Source organism: Camponotus floridanus, unplaced genomic scaffold (assembly GCF_003227725.1).
Source record: "Camponotus floridanus strain SB8 unplaced genomic scaffold, Cflo_v7.5 scaffold2, whole genome shotgun sequence".
NCBI classification, from domain to species: Eukaryota; Metazoa; Arthropoda; class Insecta; order Hymenoptera; family Formicidae; genus Camponotus; species Camponotus floridanus.
The window spans coordinates 5,659,812-5,683,170 of record NW_020229325.1 but is presented as its reverse complement, the minus strand read 5'-3'; the positions used below and the strand labels follow the sequence as shown (position 1 = coordinate 5,683,170).

The window sequence follows — 23,359 nt, the reverse complement described above, 5'->3', positions numbered from 1 at the left end:
GACTTGACATTGCTGATGCAAATCTTCGTTGAGGCTGTCATGAACGACAGTCATCTCAATAATATACACTGTTTGTTATACGAGTACGAGTCAACATAATAATTTACCTATGATGCTCGTTAGCGATGCACTTCCCAGCAAACACAGAATATTGCAGCAACATTGATGCAATGTTGTAATATTGCCGCAATATTGCTGTAGTATTCTGTGTTTGCTGGGTTCATCGTCTTTATCAGTGCCTCGACTTATGTATAAAAAAATTATGATTTTATATTTCATAAGATAAAACTTTTATAAGCAAAAATTTTTCATGCAACGCATAATTTAAGATTTTGTACAATGGAAGAAAAAATAATTTCACTCATGATAGTAATTTAATATACGATTAATTTATAAATATTGTATCAATTTACATACTCGTATACTTGTAATGATTTTTAGTTGTTAATATCGATACTTGTTTATTGTAGGCTTGGTAACTCTATTTTGTTATAACATATTCCAAAACTTTTGTATAAGGCTTTGAAAGTAATTTATTTATTTCTTTTTCTTTTGAACTTCTTTCAATTGCACACTTTATATGCAATCAATAATTTTTTTTACATCCAAAAAAATACAGATATGACCATATCATATTTGTAAATATAATATAATATAATATTTACTCTTGTATTATCTGTTTGAAGTTAAACTTTGTATAACTTATCTTTAGCAGTCATAAACATATGTAACATTGGCTCTATTTATATTTTTAACTTATTTATATTTTTAAAAATTTATTTAATATAACTTATCTATCACATTGCTATCATAAAAATACAAGCATGTTATTCCCATTGCATCCGTGGTGTCCAAGAAAAATTATTCGACTGTTGTAGAAGACGAAGAAAAATATGACATTATTATCACCGGTGACGGCATGATTGGCGCAACATTAGCGTGCGCCATAAGTTAGCTCTTTTGTTATTGTTATCATATTGTCTTCACAATGAGAAAAAAGAACGAGTCTTATTAAAAATAATGTTATTAACGATTGACAGAATTATATTTGTATTTAGGCATTTTTCTTAAAATGATCTGTTCTTTTAAGTTGCATATTTTTGTCAAACTTTCTATGCAAAAGAAAAATGTATATACCTATATGCGTATATTTATTTCCAGAGAACAATCTCTCGAAGATTGCAAGGCAAGAAAGTCTTGCTATTGGAGAATAGTGCTAAATAAGTATATACACTACAGAAGCAATATACGAGTTGTCACTTTGAATCAGCAGACTTATACCTATTGTTGTCCAGCTTAGGAACATGGCAATACATAGAGAATATGATGTTCAGTGTGATCAATGCAGGTAGATGCTTAAGCTATTTTATTCCTGTTCTTACTATCTTTGAACTATTAAACTGTTAAGCTTATCAAATTTATATTAACAATATAATGTTATTTTATGTCATATTAATACAAAAGCTAAATTATAACAAGAAATTAATATGTAATAATTTAGATTTAGTGTATAAAAATTAACACTTTATTTTTGTAATGATGTATATATCGACAAGTATAGCAGAGACAAACAAATGTTTACGATAAATATGTCATAATTAGAAAATAATTAGATCATAGAATCTCTTTTTATTTTAATTTTAATTTTTAATTAAATTTCTATTATTTTTATTTATTTACACTATATAATGCGAAAGCTAATCTGATTTTTCCAAACATTTTGATTGTTACATTTGTGCAATCTTCTGTCTTTGCAACTAAATTTAAGTGTTAACAATTCTTTCTATGATCTTTTATATATCTTATTTGTTGAAGATGATTAGGAAGATTGAAATATTTCTTATATATTTTGTTTTAACATAAATAATATTCAAACAATTCTGCATTATAATTATTGTCTTGACTTTTTTATTGTTAGTCGGTTTTTCTTTTGGTTTAAATTTCTAATTGTACATTTAAGAATCACTTTTATCAGTCTTTTATTGTTCTACATATTACAAAAAATTATTAATTCTATTAATTAAATTTAAGTGTGATTTAACAGGTGTGGGACGCTATAATAACGTACAACGAGCATTACTTATCTGAGAAATTTACTAAAAATGATTTGGTGTTGCATGCAGTCAACATGCAACTTTCTCAGAAAGAGAATGTAACTGTGATTCACGAATCTAGATCATCGATGTAAAACTCTTTAAGACATTGGCCGAATTTGCCTCTGTACAGCTGTAATCAGGAAAGCAGTACGCAGCCAGAATACTGGTAATTACAAAATAAAAAAATAACAGTGCATTTTATATAATGATAAATACAATATGTATATAAATCATTTTAAAAATACATGATTCATTAGACCCATAGTTTTTTTTTGGTTTGTCAAAAATTAGGTCGCTAAGGTTTACATCTCAAGACATTGCTAGTTACTTGGACCTGTTGATTTATCACATTTTGCGTTCCTACCTTTAATTTTAGACTCTGTTCTGGCAGATCATCTAGTTTCGTGTTTTCAAAACAACTCTAACACTCGACGAGATTGAAAATTAAGCAGTGTCAATGTAAATGCACCGTCAGATCTAAATCTCGAGTGATAGTTTCCACCTTGTTCGTCAACCTATCCAACTTGGTACTAATGTTATACGAGCATCTCTTCAGCTCGGCCGCGAGTTCATTCAGCTGCTGTTGATTACTCTGGTTGCTGTACATCCTGCTGAGCCTCACATGATTCGATTCATTCGCGGCAACGTTTTGGGGTGGTGGCGCGCTGCCGCGGAAAGTCGTTCGTCGCGTTTTCCGCTCGCTGACCAGGCGATATACCGCCCGGATGAGCTCTCGCGGTAGACGTTTCTCGCGCGGATCATTCGGTCGAATATGCAGGGCGCAATGATACGGTGGATGTAGCAACAATGCGCCCCTCCTGCATGCTTGTATTATTTTGCACGCGGGAGTGTAATCGAGAAGCTTGGAGAACAGCATGTTTTCGACGTGAGCTACCAGCTCGGCGCGACGCACCAGTCGGTCGAGCCCGGCGCATCTGCGTAACTCCTGGATATCCGATACAGCCAGGCCAACCATTAGATTCGTGAGTATCACTGTCACCAGAATAACGAAGCTAAGGAGCATGAGATGCGCCGTGCCAGGATACTTGAGTGTTTTATCATTGAAGAAAACGTCCTCGAATTCTAGCTCACCAGACATCATAATCACCGTCTTGAGTAGACTAATCAGCGGATTAGTGAAGGATTTGTACTGGTCGTGCAGCACACTGAAGCCGAGAGAGAAGCCGACTATGAGGCAAATGTAGGCCGCGAGAAACTTGAAGAAATTGATGGATACTTGGGTAAACATTTGAACGTAGATGCCAAACATGGGAAAACGACCGACAACAATCATCAACTCGATCCAGGCCAGCAGAATACCCAGGGCGGCAATGTGATATTGCCATTCATCCGCTGGAGGAATCAGTATGAGGCTGGATGCCACGATCACGCTCCATTGCAGCCAGTTTTCCCAACGTTTAGCATAATAGCAAATACCATGGGCGATCTGGAAAATCTCTTTACTCGCGAGCACGCAGGTAAAACCTAGCACTGGCCAGAGAAGGATACTGCTCAGCTGTTTCTTGTGCCATAAATACGTCGCGCCGACGAAACCGGTGAAGAAAGCAACGAAGATTGAGTGAAACATGAGACTGAACAGGAAGAACTTGCGGATACGCAGCCATTTGAGATATAGAAAACTTTCGCATAACGGATGCTTTAACATGTGGCCTTTACCGACCTCTACTAGACAGAGCATCAGGTCCATTTCGCTGCGACCGCCCGGTACCAATGGTCGAAAATCTAATCGCAGTTCACAGTCCACGTCGCCCAGCTCGTGATCATGTAGAGAGATTGCTTGATCGAGACGCGTCATAAATCGCGATAACACATCCGGAGTACGGCGTATGATAAAGCTAAGAGCGGTGACGCCACCCTTAGTACGCGCAGTCACGTCGCCTCCTTTTGACAACAACATCACCACTGTATGCGAGCTCTCGTTCAAAGCAGCGATGTGCAGCGGCGTGTAACCGAATTTGTCCGCCTTGTTAACTGCAGCACCTGCCTTTTCAACAAAAAAAGAATCTTATTAATTCTATCATTACAGTAAAAAATCATTATTTAACATTTTTTATTAAATAAATAGAATTATTCAACTTAATTTGTTAGAAAAATTTCTATTTAAAATGTGACGCGATTAATTTTTTTATTATTTTAATTAAAAAATAGTATTTTACTCTATTCGGTGAGACAAAAGAATGTTCAATTTACAAACTTGTACTAAAGTCTTGACCAGTTCGCTGCCTCTCAGAGCCTTCGCAACCGCAGCATGTAAAGGGGTGCGTCCTTCATTGTCTTCTGCATTCACTTTTGCACCAGCACTAATCAACATGTCCATCGTCTCTACTGATTGGGCGAGCGTCGCCAAGTGCATCGCCGTCTGACCGCGCGAGTTTCTCGCCTCGCAGGTCGCGCCAGCGTTCAACAGTAACCTAGTGCATTCCGCACTACCTTCCTCAGCTGCCAAGTGTAGAGGCGTCGATCTTGCAATTCCCATTTGTACTCTTACATCTGCGCCGTGACTCAACAGCAACTTGGTGCAATGGACGTTGCCCAAATTAATCGCCACATGCAAAGGAGTTTCTGTGTAAACCTGCAAACGTAAATCGTAATTAATTAATCCCAGATATCTCGGAGACGAGAGATACGTTACTGTGGTGAGAAAGTAATTTCTGCATAATTTCTTCTGAATAACGATTGTAGTTCGCCACTTTAATTTTACATCAACGATTTTTGGTTTATAATATTACTTCCCCACTATATTATTCAAATTGTGGTTGTGTGGTGAAGCACCTGTGGATTATTAGGACAAGCACCTGCTTGCAATAGAGTTTCGACGCAATCCTCAGCGTTGTTCAGCACGGCGTAATGGAGCGGACTCCTGCTGGACAATCCGGCATCCACATCTGCGCCTGCTTTGATCAAGCATTTGACAGTGGCAACGCAACCAGTTGCGGCAGCGCAATGCAATGGAGTGCATTTTTTCCCGAGATCCCATTCATCTGGATTAGCGCCATGTTTCAATAGCTCTTCCACAATTTTGGTGGATCCGACGCTCGCTGCCAGATGTAACGGCGTTCTGAAGATAATAAAAATGTATAATTCCTAATGATTTGTTATAATTACAGACTTGATTGACTAATCAATCAAAGTGTTTGCCAAACTACAGCTAGTTAATATAAACTACATGATAGGTGAATTAGAGTTTTCAAAAGTTTAGCTAATTTTTAGGTGACAAATTTTTTAATGTCTGTCTATCATAAATCTATCATATGAACCTTCCATCGTTGTCACTCGTAAAAACTGGCGCGCCTTTGTCTAACAAAGCTTTGGCTATCTCTACATGACCTAGCCAGCTAGAAATCAGTAGACACGTGTCCGGCCATCCTGCAAGTAACTGTGCTGGAGTCGCAGCAGATGCTGCTCCGTTTTCGTTAGCCAATATAGTTTTTCGCATAAATCTGAACAAGCAAAGTTTTAAATTAAATTACACATTATTACTTCATTACATACGTATAAAATATTGAATCATAAAGTGTGAAAATATTAAATTTAAAAATTAAAAAGTTTATTATTCTACTTATATAAAATATCTTATTGTATATTGAAAATAGAATGATTATCAATGTAGAAATAAAATCATGAATTTTCAACATATCAATAGAAATATGTAATATCAAATAGAAATACATATATACATAACAAACTAATAATAAGCATGACAAATTCTATTTTTATTTTATTTTATTTTATTTGCATTTTTATTTTATTTATTTATTTTATCTTAATGCAACGCACTAAATTACAGATGCAATCATTCCGTACCCATTTGCGAACGTGTGCAACAAGAGCTTGCGATGCCTGCAATCCGCATTTTCGTCGAGAGTCAAACATTGAAATTCTTCCAGAACCTTTTCTAGAGCATCGTCGTGAAGAACGGGAATCAGAGATAGAGCTGCCTCACCTCCCGGAAGATTCGATAATGCCACTTCGACCTCCCCCTTGCTCCAAGGTTGTTCTTGCGTCATCGACGTGTTTCGGATGTGACACGTGACAGATTCCGAACTGTCCTCGGAGGAAATGCTGCCATTTTCTAACTCGTTCATCCAAATATCCTCAGGTTCTTCCTAAATGTAATATATATATGAGGACATAGAAGACTCAAAAGATCATCGATGATTATTTCTTTCACTGACCTCGTTGTTGATCACGATGGACCGCGTCTTATTGTTGGCAGTCTCTATCCTCGGTGCTTCTCGCGTCAAATGACTACCGGAGAATCTCTTGAAGAAGTTTGTTTTTCTGAGAATCGACATGGTCACATCTTTCTTTAAATTCGCACTCTTAAAAAAAAAGGTATCCAGGTAAAATAAATTGGCACACACACATTACGATCACATAACGAGTCGTAGAAATTAAATCACTTTGGTGCCATCCTCTACATATCAATAATAACAATCATGCGATTAACGCAATAAATGGATTCACAGTATGATTTTTTAGTCAAATGTTGATAATACGTGATGATGATTCGTAAACATCTCGTTAGATCGGTCGTTCGATTAATTTCCTCGGCGTTGAATTGATGACTTCCTGCCGCGCGCTCTTGCTCGCTAACACTGGGCACTTAGTCGACACTGTTCTGGCTCTCCGTATATTCACAGTATATACGCACGTGTTTATAAAACACATGTTATATATTTAGCTTCCATGAATCTCGTATTTCTCTCTTATTCTTCGCATTCTTTCAGCAGTGAAGTTAGAAAGAAAGAAAATCCAGACCGCAAATTCTTTTCCTGCGGAACCTTTGCCGGGAACGATGGTCTTATCATTCCGCGTTCATGGTCATTTCATGGACAAATATATACTGTGAAACGTTCGGTTTGTCAATGATATCATTTGAAACAGTTATACTAGCGTGTATATTTTTTTAAGAAAGATTTTTAATTAATTGAAAGACACGAAAAAATATATTTTAAAATTCTATTGGTGATATGACGAAAACGGTTGATTTATTTTCACTTCAAGAAGAGTTAAGAGAAAAGTTAAAGAAAAAGATAATTCGATTAGGATAAGAATGATAATTTTATATATTATTTATATTTTAATATTAAATATACATATTAATTATTATAATGTTTTATACATTTGGAAAGACTTACTTTCTGTATAGCAGTTACATAATTTTTCTCATAGAAGAATTATAAATCTGAAGAATTAAAAATCTTTAAAAAATAACGTTTTTTTCATTATTTTAGTGATATATAATAATAAGATATTAGTAACATTAAATATTTTTTTAATAATTTTTATATAAATATAAATATCAATTTTTAGGTAGAAAAATTAGTAATTTTGACGTCATTTTCATGTAATTTAACGTCAAAATGATTATTTTTGCTACTTGAGATGTATATTTTGCTATTGAAACATCGTGTCAGAATGTAATCTTTAGCAATAGTAGTTTGTGTATATAAATAGAACAGCATTATGTTTATTATTTGATGCATATTATCTCCGACATTTCTGTCGAAATTTTGAATTCTGGATCAGATCTGACTTCTATTTTCGTAACGTTTATTATAAATCGTTAAACACTCGTTTTTCACGACATGTGCCATTTTGGCGTTCGCCCGATGAATTTCATCTCATGACGTCGTCGGTAATTTTAAGATATAATTTATAGCATTGATGTCATAATAAAATAAATAAGGAGCATTAATATTTATTTTAGATGGATGTCGTTGGTAATTCGATAGTGTGAAAAACGACGTATGTGTCCTATCCAAACTGGCAGCACGATTGTTGTAAACTCTCCGAGGTAATATTATCTTTAAGAGATGCTCGTTGATATTTGAATTTCTTGAAAAATTATAATATTCATCAATCAATTTCAGTCCACGGAGAACATCGTCGCTTGGCAGAAGTTTCTTTCAACCGGACCTATCATCATTGCTTCCGGTAACTTGTTCTCCTGCTTAATAAAATTTCCGCGAATAGGGAATGACGTATATATTAGTAGTAGCTAGTTTTATGTATCTTTTAGGAATCATGCCATAAAATATGTGGGCGATTCGCTGAGAAATGAATCATCAAAGAATCGAAAAATCTAATGGCGAATTGAATTATATATATTATAACAAGATGTAAAAAAATATAGAGGAAAATGAAAGAAAACTACCATTCTCTTTGTGAAAATTACTGCTATTAATTTTCATCTGATTTTCCTTTGATAATGTAATATAAAAGTTCAAAAAGTCTCAACCTAAATATATTATTTTTTGGATTTTTATAAATGATGAGAAAGATTAATACCTGATTTATACCTATAGCCACGATGATATATAATTTTATCCATATCATTCTCGAACAGATTCTCTCAGTTCGCTTGTATGATTTGTAACAACCGAGAGAGCAATGGAATGGAAATATAGCCGAATGGATCATGTATTAAAATGCAAATCAAGTCTCAATGAAAATTATGACAACATATTTCTCAAAATTTATCTTAAAATGGAAATTATATCAAAATTTCTTTATTAAATTAAAAAATTGTTAACAGTTGACGGAATTGTAATCGTATTTAGGCATTTTTGTTAAAATAGTCTGCTCTTTCAAGTCGTCAAATGCTTTTTCTTAAACCTTTCGTGTGTGAAGAAGACTGGAAATATATATATTTATTTCAGGAAATAATCGAAGAGACTGGAAAGCAAGAAAGTCTTGCTGTTGGAGAGAAATATTAAACAAAAATATACATCACAGGAACAATAGTCCAATTGAGTTGTCGCTTTGAATCAACAGATTCGTTATCTAGCTTTGGAGCATGGCAACACATAGAAGCAGTACGATATTGTCCAGTACGATCAATGCAGGTAGTTCTTTAAGCTATTTTATTCTTTAAGCTATTTTTCCTGCTATCTTTGAATTATTAAATTATTATATATCAAGTTCATATTTATAATATAATGTTATTGTGCTAGATTAATATGTAACAAGAAATCATTAATACGTTAGCGCGACAAGTTAATATTATATAGAAATTAGCAATTTGAAAGATACGACATATGTAGCAGATTACAAATCTTTACATTACATATGTCATAATTAAAAAATAACTGGATCATAGAATGTCCTTTTATTAATTTTTACTATTTTTGTTTATACTACACAAGGCAAGAACTAGTCTGGGTTTTCTAAACATTTTGGCTATTATGTTTGTGCACTCTTCTGCCTCTGGAATTAGTTTAACTGTTGATGACAATTCTACCACATGATCTTTTTGTGTATCTCACTTGTTGAAAATGATTGGAAAGATTGAAGCGCTTACTATGTATATATTCTGTTTTGATCTAAATAATATTTAAAAGATGCTATGTTATAATTATTGTCCTATTTCTTATTAATCGATCCTAATTCTCATTACTTTTTTTATTGTACTTTGTATTTAAGAACCACTTTTATGATGCTATTATTATTTTATCGCTCTTTTACATATTACAAGAAATTAAAAATTCTATCAAAAGGTATAATTTTTTTAGTAGGTATGGAACGCATGTTCGGACACTATGATAAGTTTCAGCGAGGATCACTTGTCTGAGGAATTGGCATACATAGTTGAAAATGATCTGATGTTGTACGCTATCAACACACAACTTTCTCAGAAAAAGAATATGACTGTGATTTACGAATCTAAGATCACCGATATAAAACTCCACAAGAAGATATCAATCAAGATACCAATTTGCTCTATAGAGATGGAATCAGGAAAACGGTACATAAATGGATTACTGATAAGACAGAATAAAAGAAGAAGTACAGAATAAAAAAATAACTCTAAATTTTATATATAATTTATGATAATATACATATATCTGTATAAATCATTTTGGAAATAATATGGTTCATTAAATCCACAATTGTGTTTCGATTGCTATGAATTAGGTCGTTAAAATTTACATCTGAAAAGATTTATAATTATTTTCGATTTGCTAGTTGCTTGGCAATGTCACATTTTTGCGTTTCTACCTAGAATTTTAGATTCTGCTTTGGTAGAACATGCGAATCTCGGATTCGCTTTTTTAAAAGAATTCAAACGTTCGATGATATGGAATATTAGGCAATGTTAATAATGTTATTATATAAATGCATCGTCAAATCTGCATCTTGGACGATAATCTCTATCTGGTTCGTCAAGCTATTCAACCTGATACTGATGTCATGGGAATATTTCTTTAGCTCGACCACGTCATAGGAGCATTTCTTTAGCTCGGCCATGTCATAACAGCTTTTCTTTAGCTTGGCTACGAGTTCGATTAGTTGCTATTGATTACCGTCATTCCTGTACATCCTGTTGAATCTCACATAATTCAATTCATTCGCGGCGAAGTTTTGGGATGGTGGCGCGCCGCCGCGGAAAATTCCTCGTCGCATTTTCTTCTCAGCTGCCAGACGATATAACGACTGAATGAGCTCTCGTGGCAGACGATTTTCGTGCGGATCATTCAGCCGAATACGTAGGACACAATGATGCGGTGGATGCAACAATAGTATATTCTCTCTGCACGCTTGTATTATTTTACACGCGGGAGTGTAATCAAGCAATTTAGAGAACAGCATATTTTCGAAACGAGCTATTACCTCTGCTTGACGCACCAATTGTTCAAGACCCGCACGACTACGTAACTCCTGGATATCTGACACAGCCAGACCAATTATTTGATTCATTAGTATCACTGCCACCAGGATAACGAAGCAAAGAAACATAAAATGCGCCGTGCCAGAATACTCAAGTAGCGATTCATTAAAGAAAAAGTACTCGAATTCCAGCTCACCGATCGTCATAATCACCGACTTGAATAGACTGATCAGCGGATCAGTGAAAGATTTGTACTTGTCGTGCAGCACAATGAAGCCGAGAGAGAAACCGAATATGAGGCAAATATGGGCAGCGAGAAACTTGAAGAAATTGATGAATATTTCGGTAAACATTTGTACATAGAGGCCAAAGATGGGAAAATAACCGGTCACAATCATCAGCTCAAGCCAGGCCAGCAGAATACCTAGGGCAGCAACGTGATGTTGCCATGGACGCGCTGGAGGAATCAGTATAAGGCTGGATGCCACGATCACGCTCCATTGTAGCCAAGTTTCCCAACGTTTAATATAATAGTAAATATCAGAGCTAATTTGGAAGATCTCTTTACTCGCAAATAAGCAGATAATAGTTACTAATGGCCAGAAGAGGATTGCGCTCAGCTGTTTTTCATTCCACAAATATGTCGCGAAGACGAAGCTGGTAAAGAAAGCAACGAAAATTAAATGGAACAAAAAATTGAGCACGAAAAACTTACGAATACGCTTCCATTTTAGATAGAGAAAACTCTCGCACAATGGGTGTTTCAACATGCGACCTTGACCGACCTCCACCAGACAGAGCATTAGGTCCGTTTCGTTGCGACCGCCCAATGGAACCAATGGTCGAAAATCCACTCGCAGTTCACAGTCCATATCGCCAAGTTCGTGATAGTGTAATGAGACTGCTTGATCGAAACGCGTCGCCAGTTGCGATAACACCTCCGGAGTACGGGATACGATAAAGCTAAGAGCGGTGATGCCGTCCTTGGTACGCGCTGTTACGTCGCCACCTTTTGACAACAACATCATCACTGTACGCGAGCTCTCGTTCAAGGCCGCAATGTGCAGCGGCGTGTAACCGAATATGTCCGCCTTGTTAACTGATGCGCCTGCCTTTTTAACAAAAAAAAGAATTTTATTAATTCTATTGTTAGAATAAAAACCATTATTTAAATTTTTTATTACAAAAATGAGATTACTTAAAGTAATTTATTTAAAAAAATGTATTTAAAATGTGAAGTTAATTTTTTCATTATTTTAATTAAAAGAAGGTCTTCTATTCAGCGAGTTAAAGAAAATTTCATTTACAAACATTTATTAAAATCTTGACCAGTTCGCTGCTTTTCCAGGCAATTAGAACCGCAGCATGTAGAGGAGTGCGTCCTTTATTATCCTCTTCGTTCACTCTTGCGCTAAATCTAATCAACTTTTTCATCGTCTCTACAGATTGGGCGAGCGTAGCCAAGTGCATCGCCGTTTGACCATTCGAATTTTTTGTCTCAGTCTTTGCGCCGGCGTCCAACAGTAATTGAATGCATTCCGCGTTACCTTTTTCCGCCGCCAAGTGTAGAGGCGTCGATTTCCTGATTCCCATTTTGACTGTCACATCCGCGTTGTAGTCCAACAGCAACTTGATGCAATAGACATTGCCCAAAATAACCGCCACATGCAAAGGCATCTTTGTACAAACCTATGAACGAATCATAATTAATTCATTGAAGATATCTCAGAATCCCGAAGAGATTCGTTACTTTGGTGAGAAAGTAATTGTTTCTGCATAATTCGTTGTATCAGATAATTAGTAGTTCGCTATTTTAATTTTACAATAGTGATTTTTGGTTTATAATATTACTTCTTCAATAAATTTATGTTCAAATTATGACTGTGATGAAGAAGCACCTGTGGATTATTAGGAGAAGCACCTGCTTGCAGTAGAGCTTCGACGCAATCCACAGCATTGTTCAGCACGGCGTAATAAAGTGGACTTCTTCTGGCATGCACATTTGCGCCTGACATGATCAAGCATTTAACAGTAGCAACGCAACCAGCTGCGGCAGCGCAATGCAACGGGGTAAATTTTTTCTGGAAATCCCACTCACATGGATCAGCACCATGTTTCAATAGCTCCTCTACGATCTTCGTGGACGTGGTACACGCTGCCAGATGTAGCGATGTTCTGTAGATAGTGTAAATGTATAATTTTTATCAATGATTTATAATTACAGGCTTAATTGATTAATGAATCAAGGTATCGGATAATCTACTGCTAGCTAGTATAAACTATTTCTATCATAATACATGAATTATTGTTTTGAAAAATTTAGCTTCAATTTTTTTATGATAAATTTTTACACTTTTATATATTATAAATGATATAAACCTTCCGTCATTATCCCTCGTAGAAACTGGCACGCCTTTTTCTAACAAAACCTTAACTATTTCTATATGACCCAGCCAGCTAGAAATCAGTAGATACGTATTCGGCCATTCTGCGAGTAATTGTCCTGGAGTCGTAGCTTTATTTTCGTCAAACAATATATTCTTTTGTTCAGTTCTGCATGTAAATTTTTAGTCAATTATACTAGATAGTTAATTAACATATAAAATTAATAAATTTAAAAGTATAAAAATATTAAATTTTATAATTAAATATTTTATTATTTTATTTATATAAAATATCTTAATATATGTAAAATAGATTAGTTAAATAAAATGATCAACGTAGAAATATAATGATTTTTAACAACAGAAACAATTTTTATCAAGAGAAATATATAACATCAAATAGAAATATACACATAATAAATAAATTATAAGAAGCATGACAAATTCCATTTAAAATTCTACTTTTCTATCTTCATTTGTTTATATATTTTTATTTATTTATTTTATTTTAATGCAACACGCATAAATTAGAAATGCTAATATCATTCCGTACTCATCTGCAGACGTAGCCAACGATGTGCTATGCTTGCGATCCTCATTTTTGTTGAGAGTCACACATTGAAATTCTTCCAGAACTTTTTGTAGAGTATTGCCATGAAGAGTAGGAATCAAATATAAAGCTATGTCGCCTCCCGGAAGATTCGATAATGCTACTTCGATCTCCTCCATGCTCCATGGTTGTTTCTGCGTCGTTCGTTCGTTCGTCGACTCGTCTTGTGATGCTATATGATGTGATATGATAGATTCCAAGCTGCCCTCGGAACTGCTATATGTCCACAAGTATGTTATCCGTCTCACGTAAATATTCTCGTATTCTCCCTAAATATAATTTACATCAAGACATAGAAAAATCGAAAGACCATCTATGATTGTTTCTTTCACTGACCTTGTTCATAATGTTAAACCACTTGTTTTTACAGTCCGGAGCGTTGTTTCTCGTGTCAAACGACTGCCGAAGAATCTCTCGAAGTCTTCTTCTTACTGACACTCGACAAAGTGATATTTTTCTGTGGACTCGCTTTCTTATAAAGATATAGTCAGGGGATCAAATAAATTGACATACATTACAGATTGAGAATTAGATATCATTTTTGCACTTGAGAAGTGACGTACAATCGACAATCAGTCGTCATTTCAATTAATATAACAACTCGAATGACGAGTGAGAGGCGACAATAACTGTTTACGTTTAATTTAGGTGCCTTTCCTAGTAAAGCCTTGTACTTATTATTTCAATTATTATTGATTATAATAATTTAATATTCGATATAAAGTTTTCTATAATGTAAAAATACATGAACTTTTGAAAAATGCAATAGTTATCTACAACAATTCTCTACATCTGTTAATTTATATATGATTCATTTTTATGTTGGCTATAAAAAATTTCATCACGTTTTTATCAAAACACTTTGAGTTGCTAGTTTTTTAAAAAGCGAAAAAGCTATCAAATGCAAAGGATTAAATCAGCTCGACGCTATCTTCTACCAATAATGTTGATTTCGCGATTAACACGCAATATATTGCTTCATAGTATGAGATCAGTGCAACTAATTTTTTCGATGAATCGATGATTTCTTGTCGCGCGCTCTTGCTTGCTGGATATTTAAGTGATAGTTCTGACTCTTTGTATATCCACAACATATACGCATATGTATTTGTAAAATACATATACGCATATGTGTTTGTAAAATACATGTAATACATTTATATAGCTCCCATAAATCTCTCTTATTCTTTTAACGGCGAAGACAGAAAAGAAGAAAATCTTCGACAGTACAAATACTTTTCCCATAGAATCCATGCTAAGAATGATTATCTTATTATTAATGATATCATTCGAAACAGTTATACCAGCGTGTGTATCTTTTTAAGAAAGATTTTTAATTATTTGAAAGACACGAAAAAATATAGGTAATTATATACTTATATTAGCGATTCCTCACCGATTTCAATGATCTTGAAATATGTTGTTGGAAGCATGATTCTGAACAACTTTTCCTTACATGTTACCGCCGCTTGGCTTTACACCTCTTTTTTTATTTATAACTTTTTAATTGGGGCCTCCCCTGACTAAAAATTGTCATTTACATTATTCTCTAAGTATAAAAAGTCAGTAAAAAAATTTGCGTCAATAAAAAAACAGCGTCGCGTGATACCTCAATCATAATATTTACATCATTATTATTTTGTCAAAAACTGAATATATGGTGCAAAAAAGAGTTATTTCATAATGGTGACAATATTGCAAAACCATAAAATGTTTTTATAAATATCTCGGAAACTAAGGCAGTAACATGTATAAAGAAAAGTTGTTTAGAATCATGCTCCCGACAACATATTTCATTGAAATCGGTGAGGAATCACTAATGTATATAATTATCAAAATATATTTGAAGAATCCGTTTGTACGACGAAAACGGTTGATTTATTTCCACTTTAAGTTAAGGATGTTTTGTATGTACAATCCCAGCAAAAGTAGCTCAATATTAAGAAAATCAATATAAAGAAAATCAATATTAACGAATATCCATATCCGATAATCCACTTTTGATGTATTTTGAGTATGAGAAATTGTGTGGAATATTATACTTTGATCTTAGCTACAGTCCAGAGATGTATTTTTTGATATTTATTACTGAAATATTCCAAATTTTGTTAATCGAAATGATTAACTTTTGGCAGAGAATTTCGCCTTGTGACAGATACATGACTAACTACATTAAATTATATTTAATATCTTTTTAACCACTTAGTACTTATATAATATTATTTGACCAAATATTTCCTCTAAACTTTTGCAAATTTTAAACAAATTCTGAATATTATTTCCATGTGTTTTTGTCATTTGAATCGACGTGGTCATATGTTCCCCATAAGAACACATGTTAATTCAGTGCAAATTAAAATCCTTCTAACTAGTAACTGTTTTAGTGAATCGATTTTAAAATTGTACTGAAGATTTTGAACACATGTAAGGATATTCCGTACAATTTTCATTAAATTCTCAATATTTTGAAAATAGGTACAAAACATCCTGAGAAAAGTTAAAGAAGGAGACAATCTGATCAAGAAAATGATAATTTTATGCTATTTATATTTTAGTATTAAATATATACATATATATTTTTATTATTATAATGTTTTATATATTTCGAAAGATTTTTTTTCAGTATGACCGTTACATGATTTTTCTCAGGGTTGAGAAAGTTACTTTTGAAAGTAATTCGTTATTGTTACTGTTCTTTTTTCTAAAAAATAACTCGTTACCGTTATTCGTTACCAATTTTCGAAAGTAACTCGTTACCATTTTCGTCATTACAATTTTCGTTACTTTTTTAAATATAAGTTTATTAAATATTACAAGATTTATTTTAAAATAAATGAAAACATTACTAAATTTTATCGAAATTCTTTATTAATTTTTAAAAGAATTTGCTGTTCAACTGTGTCATTATGTAGCTGACCTCTTTATGGCGTTAATACAGATCCACCGATACTGAACATCTTCACTGAACTTTTTCTTTCACATGTGTCCAATGACGCGTTTACGTACATGTGATTCTGCATTCCACACTCTCCTTTGAATGAAAATTACACCGAGTAAATTTGCAAAATGTAACGATAAAAATAACTGTTAAATTCGTTACTCGTTATCGAAAAATGTAACGAAGTTACTTTTTTCGTTACAAACGAAATTTGTAACATCGTTACCGTTACAGTTACCGAAAAATGTAACTGTAACAGTAACGACATTACAAGTAACGCGTTATTTCCAACCTTGATTTTTCTCATAGAAAAATTATAAATCTGAGAAAGATAAATAATGTTTTCTTCGTTATTTTAGTGATATATATATATATATATATATCACTATAATAAAATATTAGTAACATTAAATATTTTTTAATAACTTTTATATAAATATAAATTTTCACGTAGAAAAAGTAGTAATTTTGCACGCAGTCAACACGCAACTTTCTCCGAAAGAGAATGAGACTGTGATTCACGAATCTAAGATCACCGATGTAAAACTCCCCAAGACAACGACCGAATCTGTCTCTATAGAGATAAAATTAGGAAAACGGTACGCAGCTGGATTATTGATAAATACAGAATAAAAAAATATAACTTTATATTTTATATAATTTATGATAATACATATATCTATATAAATCATACTGGAAATGACATGATTCGTTAAATCCACAACTGTTCTTGGATTGTCACGAATTAGATCGTTAAAATTTACATCTGAAGACATTTATAATTATTTTCGATTTGTTAGTTGCTTGAGTATATCACATCTTTGCGTTTTACCTAGAATTTGAGATTCTGTTTCGATAGACCATCCGAGTCCCAATTTCCCCTTTTTAAAGCAATTCAAATGTTCGACGATAGAATATTGGGCAATATTAATAATGTTATAAATGCATCGTCAAATCTGCTCTCGGGCGATACTCTCTATCTTGTTCGTCAAGCTATCCAACCTGATACTGATCTCATGGGAACATTCCTTTAGCTCGGCCACAAGTTCGTCAAGTTGCTGTTGATTACCGTCATTGCTGTATATCCTGTTCATATAATTCGATTTATTCGCGACGACGTTTTGAGGTGGTGGCGCGCCGCCACGAAAAATTTTTCGTCGCATTTTCTGCTCGCTGGCCAAACGATACAACGACTGAATGAGCTTTCGTGGCAGACGCTTTTCACGCGGATCATTCGGCCGAATATGCAGGGCATAATGATCCGGTGGATACAACAATAGTGTATTCTTTCTGCAGACTTGTATTATTTTACATGCATGAGTGTAATCAATCAACTTAGAAAACAGCATATTTTCAAAACGAGCTATTATCTCGGCATGACGCACCAATCGTTGGAAACCCGCGCGTTTACGTAACTCCTGGATATCCGACACAGCCATACCAATCATTAGATTCATTAGTATCACTGTCACCAGGATAACGAAGCAAAGAAGCATAACATGCGCCGTCCCAGGATACTCAAGTGGCACATCTTTACCTTTGTCATCTTTATCGAAGAAAATATCCTCGAATTCCAGCTCACCGGACATCATAATTATTATCTTAAGCATACTAATCAGCAGATCAACGAAAGACTTGTATTTGCGGTGCAGCACATTAAAGCTAAGGGAGAAGCCGATTATGAGACAAAAGTAGGCTGTGAGAAATTTGAAGAAATTAATGGACACTCGCGTAAACATTTGCACATAGAGGCCAAACATGGGAAAACAACCGATCACAATCATCAGTTCGATCCAGGCCAGCAGAATACCTACGGCAGCAACGTGATATTGCCATTGATGCGCGGGCGAAAACAGTATGAGGCTAGATGCCACTATCACGCTCCACTGTAACCAGTTTTCCCAACGTTTAGTATAATAGTAAATACCATAGGTAATTTGGAAGATCTCTTTACTCGCAGATAAGCAGATAAAACCTAATAATGGCCAAGAGAGGATAACTGCGCTCAACTCCTGTTCTTCCGACACATATGTCGCGCAGACGAAGCCGGTGAAGAAAGCGACGAAGATTAAATGGAACAGAAGACTGAACACAAAAAACTTGCGAATACGCTTCCATTTTAGATGGAGAAAACTCTCGCACAATGGATGCTTTAGTATGTGACCTTGATCGTCCTCCACCAGACAGAGCATCAAATCCATTTCTCTGTGACCGCTTGATATCAAAGGTCTAAAATTTAATTGCAATTCACAGTTTACATCGTTCAGCCCGTCAACATGTAGGGAGATTGCTTGATCGAGACGCGTCTTAAATTGCAATAACGCATCCGGAGTATAGTGTACGATGAAGTTAAGAGCGGTGTCACCGTCCTTAGTACGCGCAGTCATGTCGCCACCTTCTGACAACAACATCCCCACTGTGTGCGACCTCTCGTTCAAAGCAGCGATGTGCAACGGCGTGAAACCGAATTTGTCCGCCTTGTTAACTGATGCGCCTGCCTTTTTAACCAAAAAATAATTTTATTAATTCTATCGTTGGAATAAAAACCATTATTTAAATTTTTTTATTACATAAATGGAATTACTTAAAGTAATTTATTTAAAAAATCTATTTAAAATGTGAAATTAATTTTTTTATTATTTTAATTAAAAGAAGGTATTCTATCCAGTGAGATAAAGAAATTTTCATGTACAAACTTGTGTTAAAATCTTGATCAGTTCTTCGCTGTTTTCCTTTGGAACTGCAGCATAGTGTAGAGGAGTGCGTTCTTCATTATCCTCTTCGTCCACCTTTGCGCCAAATCCAATCAACTCCTTTATCGTCTCTACGGATTGGGCGAGGGTTGCCAAGTGCATTGCCGTTTGACCATTCGAGTTTTTTGTCTCAGTCTTTGCGCCGGCGTCCAACAATAATTTAGTGCATCGCGCGTTACCTTTTTCCGCCGCCAAGTGTAGAGGTGTCGATTTCGTTGTTCCCATTTGAATTGTCACATTCGCACCGTGATCCAACAGCAATTTGATGCAATGGACATTGCCCAAAGTAACCGCCACATGCAAAGGCGTCTTTGTATAAACCTATCAACAAATCATAATTAATTCATTGAAGATATCTCAAATATATCTAGAACAGATACGTTACTTGGGTAAAAAATTAATTGTTTCTGCAAAATTCGCTGTATCATATAATTAGTTTGCGTTTTTAATTTTCCAGCAATTTTTGGTATATAATATTACTTCTCCAATAAATTTATCTTTAAATTGTGGTTGTGATGAAGAAGCACCTGTGAATTATTAGGAGAAGCACCTGCGTGCAGTAGAGTTTCGACGCAATCCACAGCATTGTTCAGCACAGCGTAGTAAAGTGGACTTCTTTTGGTATGCACATTTGCGCCTGACATGATCAAGCATTTAACAGTAGCAATGCAACCAGCTGCGGCAGCGCAATGCAACGGGGTATATTTGTTCTCGAAATCCCACTCACATGGATCAGCACTATGTTTCAATAGCTCCTCCACGATCTTCGTGGACGTGGTACACGCTGCCAGATGTAGCGGTGTCCTAGAGATAGTATAAATGTTTAATTTTTATCAATGATTTATAATTACAGGCTTAATTGACTAATTAATCAAGGTTTCTGATAATCTACTGCTAGCTAGTATAAACTATTTCTATCATAATACATGAATTATTGTTTGCTCCAATTTTTTGATGATAAATTTTTACACTTTTATATATTACAAGTGATATAAACCTTCCGTCATTGTCCCTCGTAGAAACTGGCACGCCTTTTTCTAACAAAGCCTTAACTATTTCTATATGACCAAGCCAGCTAGAAATCAGTAGACACGTATCCGGCCATTCTGCGAGTAATTGTACCGGAGTCGTATCCGCTGCTCTATTTTCGTCAGCCAATACAGTCTTTTGCTCAATTCTGCATGTAAAGTTTTAAGTTAATTATACTAGATAGTTAATTAACATATAAAATGCTAAATTATAAAGATATTAAAATATTGTAATTAAAATATTGTAATTAAAAATTTTATTATTTTATTTATATAAAGTATCTTAATATATGTAAAATAGATTAGTTAAATAAAATGATCAATGTAGAAATAGAATGATTTTTAACAACAGAAACAATTTTTATTAACAGAAATATGTAACATCAAATAAGAATATACACAATAAATAAATTAAGAAGCATGACAAATTCTATTTAAAGTTCTATTTTTTTATCATTATTTATTTATTTATTTTATCTTAATGCATCACGCATAAATTAGAAACGCTAATATCATTCCGTACTCATCTGCAGACGTGGCCAACGATATGTTATGCTTGCGATCCTCATTTTTGTTGAGAGTCACACGTTGAAATTCTTCCAGAACCTTTTGTAGAGCATCGCCATGAAGAGTAGGAATCAGAGATAAAGCTATGTCGCCTCCCGGAAGTTTCGATAATGCTACTTCGATCTCCTCCTTGCTCCAAGGTTGTTTCCCCGTCGTCGGCTCGTCTTTTGATGCGTCTCGTCTTGTGTCATGACATATGATAGATTCCAAGTTGTTTTCGGAGCTGGTATATGTCCGCGGACATGTTATCGAGCTGAGCGAAATATTCACGTATTCTTCCTAAATATAATTTACATCACACATAGAAAAATCGAAGGACCATCGATGATAGATTTTTTCACTGACCTTGTTCACAACATTTCCATCCATAACAGAACTTTTGCTTTTACAATCTGTATCCTTGGCGTTGTTTCTTGTGTCAAACTACTGCCGAAGAATCTTTCGAAGTCTTCTTCTTACTGGAACTCGACAAAGTGACATTTTTCTGTGGACTCACATTCTTATAAAGATACCCGGATCAAATAAATTGACATATATTACAGTCATATTGCAAATTCATATAGAAATTGATCTTTTGCACTTGAGAAGCGACATTCGCAATCAATCGTCGTTTGATTTGATATAAACTCGAATGGCGAGTAAGAGGCGACAATAACTGTTTGTGTTTGATTTAGGCATACTTCCTAGTAAAGCCTTGTACTTATTATTTCAATTATTATTGATCATAATAATTGAATATTCGATATAAAGTTTTGTACAATGTAAAAATACATAAACTTTTGAAAAATGCAATATTTCTCTACAACAATTCTCCATATCTGTTAATTTATATATTATATATGATTTATTTTTTATGTTAGTTGTAAAAAATTTCATCACTTTTTAGTTCAAAACTCTTTGAGTTGCTAGTTTTTTAAAAAGCGAAAAAACTATGAAATGCAAAGGATTAAATCAGCTCGACGCTATCTTCTACCAATGTTGATTTTGCGAAACGAGCAATATACTGCTTCACAGTATGAGATCCGTACAACTAATTTTCTCGATGATTTCCCGTCGTGCTTTCTTGCTCGCTGGATATTTAAGTGATAATTCTGTCTCTTTGTATATCCACAATATATACGCATATATGTTTTTAAAATGTAATAGATTTATATAGCTCCCATAAATTTCTCCTATTCTTCCAACGGCGAAGATAGAAAAAAAGAAAATCTTCAACAGTACAAATACTTTTCCTATGGAATCCTTTCTGTGAACGATTATCTTATTATTAATAATATTATTCGAAACAGTCATACCAGCGTGCGTATTTTTTTAAAAAAGATTTTTAATTAATTGAAAGACACGAAAAAATATATTTTAAGAATTCGTTTGTACAACGAAAACAGTTGATTTATTTCCACTTCAAATTAAGAGACAAGTTAAAGAAGGAAACAATCTAATTATGAAAATGCTAATTTATACTATTCATATTTTAGTACTAAATATATACCTATATATTTTAATTATTATAATGCTTTATACATTTCGAAAGACTTATTTTCTGTATAACAGTTACATGATTTTTTTCATAGAAAAATGATAAATCTGAAGGAGATAAATAATGTTTTCCTCGTTATTTTTGTGATATTAATAATAAAATATTAGTAACATTAATTATTTTTTAATAATTTTATATAAATATATTTTATATAAATATAAATTTTTATATTAATATATAAATATATTAATATAAAATTTATATTTATATTAATATATAAATATAAATATATTTTATATAAATATAAATATATATTTTATATAAATATAAATTTTCAGGTAGAAAAAGTAGTAATTTTGATGTCATTTTCATGTAATTTAGCGTCAAAATAATTACATTTGCTACCTGAGATGTATATTTTGTTATTGAAATATCGTATCAAAATGTAATCTTTAATAATAATATCCTGGTAGCAACATCATTTTGACGTATCCAAACTGATCATTTTTGAACATATGTTGCTTTACCAGCGTTTTTGAATAAATCAGTTTAATCTATCCAAGATTCTTTTAAAGAATAGAATAGCTATAATTGTTCAATGGTGCTTTTGAATTGATTAATCTGCTTTATTTGAAAACGTTATTAAATACATTATTATGCTAAGAAAAAGACGTTCAAAATTCGATACATGTTATGATGTCAATATTCTGTGACATTGGACGTTACTTTTACGTCATAAAAACGTCATATCGTAACGTCAAGAATAGTCAGTAAATGATCAATTTGAAATGTTAAAATGAAATGTGTTTGCTACTTGGATACTTTGTGTATATAAATAGAATGATATTATGTTTACTATTGGATGCATATC

The 23,359-nt window shown here is 33.7% G+C and overlaps 2 protein-coding genes and 1 long non-coding RNA gene across 3 annotated transcripts; 1 reads left to right on the top strand and 2 right to left on the bottom strand.

The window, feature by feature from the left end:
- Window positions 1-1,977: 1,977 nt before the first annotated feature.
- On the bottom strand, window positions 1,978-14,160 carry LOC109610364. The gene is given in 12 exon segments (XM_020029111.2): window positions 1,978-4,101; window positions 4,312-4,689; window positions 4,890-5,175; window positions 5,375-5,557; window positions 5,922-6,223; window positions 6,293-6,481; window positions 10,215-11,843; window positions 12,043-12,420; window positions 12,630-12,906; window positions 13,111-13,284; window positions 13,669-13,994; window positions 14,062-14,160. Coding segments are annotated over 12 exon segments (5,682 nt in total). The 5' UTR covers window positions 14,071-14,160; the 3' UTR covers window positions 1,978-2,550.
- LOC112637760 lies at window positions 6,534-9,909 on the top strand. The gene is made up of 5 exons (XR_003122707.1): window positions 6,534-6,977; window positions 7,831-7,917; window positions 7,994-8,057; window positions 8,783-8,968; window positions 9,635-9,909. It is a non-coding gene; the product is annotated as an uncharacterized LOC112637760 (long non-coding RNA).
- Window positions 14,161-17,333: 3,173 nt separating the features above from the next.
- Window positions 17,334-21,611, bottom strand: LOC105256410 (transient receptor potential channel pyrexia-like). The gene is given in 7 exon segments (XM_025408162.1): window positions 17,334-17,622; window positions 17,625-19,161; window positions 19,360-19,737; window positions 19,944-20,220; window positions 20,414-20,593; window positions 20,968-21,290; window positions 21,357-21,611. Coding segments are annotated over 7 exon segments (2,742 nt in total). The 5' UTR covers window positions 21,381-21,611; the 3' UTR covers window positions 17,334-17,599.
- Between the last annotated feature and the right edge of the window lie 1,748 nt (window positions 21,612-23,359).